The sequence below is a fragment of the Pteropus vampyrus genome, unplaced genomic scaffold (genome assembly GCF_000151845.1).
Source record: "Pteropus vampyrus isolate Shadow unplaced genomic scaffold, Pvam_2.0 Scaffold157, whole genome shotgun sequence".
In the NCBI taxonomy this organism is placed as follows: Eukaryota; Metazoa; Chordata; class Mammalia; order Chiroptera; family Pteropodidae; genus Pteropus; species Pteropus vampyrus.
In genome coordinates, this window is record NW_011888938.1 from 510,577 (window position 1) to 518,513 (window position 7,937).

The 7,937-nt window shown below is 64.7% G+C and overlaps 1 protein-coding gene across 2 annotated transcripts; it reads right to left on the reverse strand.

The window, feature by feature from the left end:
• Positions 1–1,091: 1,091 nt before the first annotated feature.
• On the reverse strand, positions 1,092–7,890 carry NELFB (negative elongation factor complex member B). 2 transcript variants are annotated; one of them, XM_011369888.2, is made up of 11 exons: positions 7,769–7,890; positions 7,302–7,532; positions 6,697–6,882; positions 5,915–6,027; positions 5,343–5,445; positions 5,033–5,128; positions 4,768–4,910; positions 4,575–4,681; positions 2,238–2,379; positions 2,055–2,163; positions 1,092–1,954 (listed from the first exon to the last, which is right to left on the reverse strand). In XM_011369888.2, exons 1-11 carry the CDS (start codon positions 7,817–7,819, stop codon positions 1,808–1,810), a joined length of 1,428 nt encoding a protein of 475 aa, XP_011368190.1. In that variant the 5' UTR covers positions 7,820–7,890; the 3' UTR covers positions 1,092–1,807. The 2 variants fall into 2 exon arrangements, with proteins under 2 accessions (XP_011368190.1, XP_023392256.1); XM_023536488.1 differs by lacking the exons at positions 7,302–7,532; positions 7,769–7,890 and adding an exon at positions 7,000–7,287.
• Positions 7,891–7,937: the final 47 nt, after the last annotated feature.

Sequence of the window (7,937 nt, forward strand, 5' to 3'; positions counted from 1 at the left end):
AATTCACTGTCTTGTCCAAGTCGCCAACCTCTTCTCCGCAGACCCTTCCCCCGGCTGCTCCCCACCCCACCCCCGAACAGCAGATTGGTTTCCCAAACTCCCTCCCGAATTCCCCTGTGGACGCTCACACAGTTGGACCCTCCCTCCCCTCCGACAGTATTTGCTCAGGATCACTATCGACCCCCGCACCCTGCTCCCGTCCTGTCGCAGGGGTTCTGCTTCACAGCCCTGCAGCTGGTCACCTCCAACTATGTCCCCCAGGTTTAGCCACTCTCCCAACGTCCCACCTAGACCTCGCTGCCAACAGCTGCGGCCCGCCACGCCCGTCCTGCCCTCCCCCGACACCCTCCCGCACCAGGGTCAGTCCCCGGCCCATCCGGGCTGGGGGAGCCCAGCTGCACTGACCCGTCTCTGTCCACCTTGACCACAACTCAGGTGGACCCTGCAGGTCCCGCTGCCAAGTCCCTCCTGGCCCTCCCTCCTCAGTCCCCATTCCGCGGTTCCCTGCTTCCCGGGGAAAATGCCAGCAGCCTGAAGGGGACCCCCAGTGTCTGCACCCACAGATCCGCCTCCTCCCTGAGGTCATCCCTGCTGCCTTGAGGGCCCCTGCTTGCGCCCTGGCCCTGCCCCCTCTGGCCCACTCAGTGGCACAACCATCTCCATGCTCGCCCCGGCCACTTCTCACTGGGTCACTTCCGTCAGTGTGCTGAGATGTTTCTTCTGTCTTAAGAGAAATAAAAGCTGCTCCAAACCTGCCCACATCTTGGCTCTCCAGTCCCCTCTATGGCCGTCCTCAGGCCCTCCCCACCTGCAGGGCTGCACCTGCCATGGTCACAGCCACCGCCAGAGCCTGACGAGCATGTCACCACTGGCGATGGGCAGTGAGGCAGCTAGTCTGGTGGCTCTGAGCGGCTCTGATGACCAGACAGCCACGCCCAGGACTGTCAGCCGTGCTGTCTGTCCTGGGCAAGGCTGCACATCGAGACTGCAGCCCAAAGACGGACACGCCCTTAAGGAGGCACCTGCCCACGCAACACCCAGCCCCGGGGCACCCCGCCCCCCCCACACTCCCCCAAGGCAGAGGCAGCTGCTGGGCTTAACCAACGTCTTTTATTCACACTGTGCGCAAACGCTGTCCCTCATGTGGCAGAGACAGTGCAGCTGAACAAGGGCACACAACTCAGGGGTAAATTGAGGCAGTGGGTGGGAGCCCAGACGCCCCTTGGCCACTCTGCTACCTGGGGTGCTGTTGGTCAGGGGAGGGGCAGCTCCCTGCCAGATCGCAGAGGACCATCCACTATCAAACACTCGGCAGGTCCTCAGAGGGAGCCGGGGTGACCCAGCAATGTCACCCATCTGTGCCAACACGGCCAGCCCTGCCCACTTCCCCTCAGGCCCCGGTGCCCCTGCCCCCTCCCCTTGGACAACAGGGAGCTTCCTCCTAACCCCAGTCACTGCCGCTGCTTCCCCTACAGCAGCGGAACCCACTGCGGGGCAGGAGTGAGCCCACCCTGGCTCAGGAGCGAGGGCCAGGCGGGCACGGCGGGCACCGAGCAGGGGCTGTGCTGCACAGACCCCGCCTGGAGATGCCGGGTTGGGGACACTGGTCCTGTTCCCACAGTGGCGCACACCGTGCAGGACCTGGAGCGGGGCGGGGCTGGGCGAGGCTCAGCCCATCGCCGTCCCGTTAGCACCAGTCTGTCCTAGGAGACACGAGGCCCAGCAGCTCAAGTCCACGGAGCCCCTTCTCCTGGCCACCCAGGGCCACGTCTGCACTGGGGACCCTGCCCAGGTTCCAGGCGGCGCGTCAGAGGCCAGCCGGGGCGGGCACAGCTGGCAAAGGCAGCTCTAGGGCCGGGCTCTCCGCAGCCTGGGCGGGGCTGGGCTTCTGCTGGTCCAGCTGCTCCAGTCTCTCGCCGAGCTGGGAGTACAGCTCCTTCACGGCCTCTCCGCTCTGTGGGGAAAGCGCGCGGTTGGGGACAGGCCCCGTGGCCACTCCGAGTGCCCCCACGCTGATGGGGAGCGGCCGGCATGTGGCGTGCCCCGGCACCCACCTGGCCGGTGGGCTCCAGCGCCTTCTGCAGGGCCTGCAGCTTGGCCGGCGCCACGCGGTGGTGCAGGTGCAGGAGCAGCCGCAGCGCGTGCCGCTGCACGTTCTCCTTCCTGGAAGAGGCCACAGGTGCTGCAGGCCGAGCCCGCCCCCCGCCCAGCCGGCGCCCGTCCGTCCCCCCGGGTACCTGGGGGCGGCGGTGAGGAGGAAGCCATCGAAAAGGCCGCTGCAGAAGTCCTCCACGGCGAACTCGTCAGCCAGCAGCGCCAGCGTCCCCGTGAGCAGGTGGAGAAAGATGTCACCGAAGGCCAGGTCGCCGAAGGTCTCCACTACGGGCATAGCCGAAGTCACTCATCGCCACCCACACCTCTGCCTGGGGCCAGCCCTGCACCCCCGAAAGAACTGGGTGACTGCAAGATGGCACTTCCAAGGACTCTTCCTGAGCTAGAACCAGGGCCAAATGGGCGAGGCCAGCGGTGGGGCCAGCGGGGGCCCGGGCGGGGCTACAGTGCACAGGCCCAGGGAGCGGGTGGAGGCTCATCACACACGGCTCTGCACAGTGGCCAAGGGACTTTGCATTGAGCAGGCTCCAAAAGAGAGACAGCCCGAACAAACCAGTAACTAGAGGATCAGACACTGGTGGCCCCCTCTGCCGTTCCTGAGGAACAGCAGCAGAGAAACACGGTCCTTCTTTTGAAACCACAGACACCAGCCTCAAGAGAGGCTGTGAGAGCAACCGCCCACGACCCTCACTGACGAGCAGGGCTGGGAGCCAGCAGAGGGCAGCTGGCCACACGGGGCACGCGCCTGGCCACGATGGCTGTGGCGTCTATTCCAGAAACGCTGACAGACCCAGCTGCCACCACCGGAGCCCGCAAAGCTCTGACAGTCTCGGGGACAACGCGCCGCTGAGGCACCAGGGAAGGGGGCACTCCGTCACAGCTCCGACCGCAGACACAGGGCTAGCGATTCCCCGTCAGGGAGCAAACACCCCGGTCCCCCCCAACAAACCCCACGAAACCCGAGACCCGCAAGGCAGCAGGGAAACGCAGGGTGACGCAAGGACCTTGTCAGAACCCTAACTGGAACAGACAAACCACCTTGAACGAAAGTGTGACAACCAGAGAGACCTGACCTCACCGGGACGACCCAAGGCGCTCGTGGGCTAGAGCCGCGGTTTTTAAGAACTTCCCTTTTCATTGACACACCTGCTACATCGTTCACGGCCGGTGGGCTGGGAGCACGGGACTTGTCCCGACTGCCACTGAGGGGACAGGTGGCCACACACACACATCTCCATGGAGGTGGGCGGAGGGCATGGGGTCCCCACGCTGTGCTTTTTACTTCTGATTTCATGAACAGTTCCCACAGTAGAGTTAAAAAGTCAGCAAAAGAGAACTTACAAAATCAACAGCTGCTCTGCTCTTACTCTAAGGGCTGATAACACAGACAAGCAAGCGCGCCCCTCCCGCCTGGGGCTGCAGCACAGCTGGGGACACGGATGCTCCCGCTGCAGCAGGACACCTGTCTCCAGCCCACAAGAGACAGAAACGAAAGCGCTGGAAGGAGCGGGAAGGACGAGGCAGACACGAGTACCGGTAGCTGGTCCCGGATGTGCCCAAACACGGGCAGAACGCCAGCCCAGGGCCCGCCCATGTCCCGACCCGGGAGCCGTCCCTGTGACAATGTGGCAGGGCCCGAGGTGGGAGATGACCCTGCATGACCTAGTGGGCCCAGCGGCACCCTTGGGTCCTTCAGAAAGGGCGTGGGTGAGGGTGGGCCACAGTCAGACAAATCGGATGGAAGAAGCTGTGTGTGGGGGGGGGGAGAGGACAGGGCCTCCCGCCAAGGATGCGGGGGGCAGAGGGGACAAATGCCCTGCCCACAGCCTCCAGGACCCAGCCCTGCCCACCCCTGACTGCAGCCCGGGCACACTCCCTTCAGACACACTGCCCTCCAGAACGGGTTCGTGTCACTGGGTAGGTGGCGGCTGGGTGTAAGTTAACAGCCACAGACAGACAGCTTTCTCCGCAGAGATGCCAACAAAATAGCGCTTCGCCAGCAGACTCGTCAATGACCGGGAAACACACTTGGCAAGAAACGTACAGTATGTCTGCAAAAGTCTCAACACCCCGACAAGGCCTGGGCCAGCAGAGGCCCGTGGGCCTACGTGCGCGGTGGGACGGCCAGGCTCCCAGAAGCCCCTTCTCCCTGGCTCGACCCGCAGCTGACTCACGAAAGGGTCCACTCAGACGTCTCCCCTTCCTGGCTTACAGCGACCTGCCCCACCCCATCCTCCCGGAGGAGTGTCACCGCCTCCCAGGGGCTCTCTCGGCATCTGAGGACCTGAGAGGCTGCACACCCCACACCAGGCAGGATTGAACTAAGCTGGCGCCCCCACTCCTGGGGCAAGGACTTCACCCAAAGGCGACGGGAGCAGAGAGCATCTGTGAAAGCCTCTCGCCTTTGTACCAAAACAGCTTCCAGAAGACACAGAACCGACGGAACCGGCACCCAGACTCACCGAGCCCCGGCAGCAGGCGGAGCAGCGCGTTCTTGTTCCTCTGCTTGGCGACGTGCAGCACGTAGTACAGCCCCACCTCGCAGGCCATGCGCTGCTCCTGCAGGAACCTGTGCGGCGAGGACGCTCAGCCCGGTGGCCCGGCCACACGGCTTCCCAGGGGAGCCCAAGGGGCGGCCCCGCCCCACAGCCATACTTAGTGAAGCTCTCCGGAAGCGTGCTGGGGTAGGTGACCGGGGCCCTCTCCTCGGCAGGCAGCTTCTGGTCCACGTTGAAAGCATGGTCGTCCACCACGAAGGACATGAGCGTCGGCAGGAACCTGGTGACGAGCCCCACCTCCTAGGGTGGGAGCCAGAGCTCATCCACACAGCCCCACCCGTCCCTGGCCTGAGCCACCCCCAATGCCCACCCTTCAGCCTCTCACAGGGAAGGGGTGGTAAGGTGCCCGCCCCATCCATTACCATCTTGGGCTCCTTGAAGACCTGGCTGTCGATCATGTCCCAGGCCCCCTGGCCCAGCGCCAGCAGCCTGAGCAGCAGCAGGAGGTCGGGGCTGTCCTACAGGGGAACGGGGCCTCAGCACCTGCTCACCTGAGCCTCGTTCCCCCAACCTGCTCGCTGCAGGGTCCTGCTACCATGCGTCCCTCACAGGCTCCACGTGCCATGCACGTGTGGGGTGCTATGCTCTCAGCAAGGTGGCACGGCCCTAGCCACCAGCAGGCCACCGCCCCATGCCTACCCAGAAGGCAGCACAGCAGCCGAGCAAACGCACCCTGGGCAGCGTCTCCTGGCCAACCAGCTCCTGCAGGTGCCTGACCGCACTCAGCGACAGGGTGTTGATGGCGAACGGGTCACACAGGATCATGGACAGATCCCTGCAAGGGGGAGCCCATCAGCACTAATCTGAGACGGTCCTGGCCCATGGGGGGCAGCCACGGGCTGGGCTGCCTCAGCCACTAAGCCGGGAGACAGCCCCTCCATGCAGAGCGAGACCACCCACTCTGGACCCCTTCCAAAGAGAAGCTCCCAGTTTAAAACCTGCACTTAACTTAAAATACCAAGACGCTAGAAAACCAGTACTTAAGGTTCTGCTTTGGTTCTGGGAACCTGACACAGACTCTGCCAGAGTCCCACAGCAACGATGACAGGAGAACCGAGCACAAGGGCCCCGCCCAGGTATCTGGCCAGCATCGTGTCTGTCGTGGACACAAGGTGCCAGGCAGTTCTAAACCGTGCTGCAAAAACAGCCACGGGACACAGACCCCACTGACACCGCACGCGCATCCAGACGCCCATGGACAGGACGCTGGGGGGCTGGGGCGTTTTCACAAGGCCAAGGCTCACCCCAGGACTTGCTCCTGCCCCCTCTTGACTCCGTCGAGGAAGCCCTGCAGCTCCCGGGCCCTCTTGCTGTCCACGAACCGCTCACGGATGCAGGCGTCCAGGCACCAAGTAAACTGCGGGGCAGGCACAGTAAAGACGCAGCCAGAGACCGCGCTCCAGCCTGCCCCGCCCACACCAGGCAGGGGTCAGGACCACCATGTCCCATCGCCAAGGCCCCGCTCCATGCTGGGACCTGTGCCAGGAACAGGATGGTGCAAAGGCCAACAGGCCGAGGGCCTGAGTCCCCACCAGTCCGGCGGTGTGTAGAGGTGATGACTGTACCTCTCTGGTGGCCCCGCCGAGGGGGTGAACACTGCAATCTCAGAGCATGACACCACATGGCCCTAAGGGAGGGTGATGCCATCCTGGCTGCACAGCATCTGTGCTGGGGACGAGGGCCGTGCAGGAAGCCCGAGCACGGTGATCACCACTAAGCGGCCCGAGGGCTCCAGGCAGCGGAGGGCCGGAGGCCTGGCAAGCCCGGAGGAGGCGGGGCAGGGTCTCGGGCTGGCCACGGGGCCTGCCCGGCTGGAGGAGGGCTGATGGCACAGGTAGGTGAGGAGCGTGGCTGTGTAGACACCTCCCCACAACCCGACCCCAGCCGCGTGGGCGGGATGGTGCAGGGGCCGGCGTGCACCCGGGGCCTGGGGGTTGGGCAGAGCCCAGGTACCAGGACCACCGCAAGCATGCGGAGGGGAGACGGAGCCCAGGTGAGAGCAAGGGCAGCGGCCTGGGGGCACCACCTTGTGGCAGGGGTCCACGGAGCAGATTTCGCCGACGTCCAGGTCGTGCAGGGACATGAGCAGCTCGGCCCGCAGCGTGCAGTAGTGCACGTTCCGCGTCCGCAGGAAGAGCGTCCGCAGGAACTGCAGCACCATGTCGTACAGCTTCACGTTCTTCCCCACCATCCGCGTCAGCTTCTGCACCACCTGCGCGGCCCAGCCCCAGCGTCACGCCGCCTGTGACGCTGCTCCCAGCCTGGCTCCGCCCCCTCACTCCCAGACCTCCGCCCACCCAGCCCTGCCAAGCCTCCTTGGCAACCTCGCATCTGCACAGCCCTTGGCCACCCCTTGAGCTCCCGGGGACCAGCATGTGACATCTGCTGCGAGGTGTCCACTCCCCCATGGGACTTCAAGTGCCCACGCAAGTGCCTTGAATGGCAGCATCGCTGAAGGGCCTCGGCATCTACGTCAGGGAGGCGGTACTACAGAAATGTCTGTCAAACATAAAAGCGACTGCGCCGCCCCCCCCAGCTGAGGAAAGACACCCCGAGCCTAAGTGAAGAGGCTGGCCAAGCGGCGGGGCCAGGCGCCCGCAGAGCAGAGACCCCACACAGCGGCCACCCCACCTCGCCCTGGCGCCTGGCCTTCGGGGACGGGCTGAAGAAGTTGTGCAGCACGGACAGCTCCGCGCTGAAGAGCGCGCCCTCCTTCTCCAGGATGTACTGCTTCAGCAGTGGGGACACCTCGTCGCCGAACAGCGCCTGGTTGTCCTGCCAGATCTGCCGCTTCACCTCCACAGCACAGGCACGGTATAGCTCTTTGTCGGCCATGACCAGCTTCAGCTTCTTCTCAGGGACCTACGGCACCCACAGGCCACCCGTGAGCGACGCCGGCACCCCGGGTCTGCCCTCGACAGGACGAGGCCTCAGCCTCCTCCGCAGAGGCCACCCCAGGAATGGGCCTCCACGCAGCCACGGCAGGCGCCGCCTGGGAAAGCCCAGGAGCCGAGCTGACACCTGGCCTGGTGCACACTCGACTCCCGCCCAGTGGGGCTGCACGCGGGCGCCCTGGGCACATGGCCCTCAGCCATCACCTTCGGCAAGTGTTTCATGACGCACATCACCACCGGCTGCAGCGATGGCATCTTCACCAGAGAAAAGCTCTTCTCCAGCAAGTCTTCCAGTTTCTTGTACCTGGAAAAACTCACACGAATGAGCAGCAGCACAGGACCAAGTCAGAAGCAGCTGCCTGCCTGTCCCCAG

Excerpts from the sequence above, each read along its gene's own strand:
- NELFB (XM_011369888.2), bottom strand. The coding sequence starts at position 7,819 with ATGCCATCGCTGCAGCCGGTGGTGATGTGCGTCATGAAACACTTGCCG. Across the intron at positions 7,533-7,768 it reads TCATGAAACACTTGCCGAAG|GTCCCTGAGAAGAAGCTGAA; the intron begins GTGATGGCTGAG and ends TGGGTGCCGTAG. Across the intron at positions 4,911-5,032 it reads TCTTCAAGGAGCCCAAGATG|GAGGTGGGGCTCGTCACCAG; the intron begins GTAATGGATGGG and ends CTCCCACCCTAG.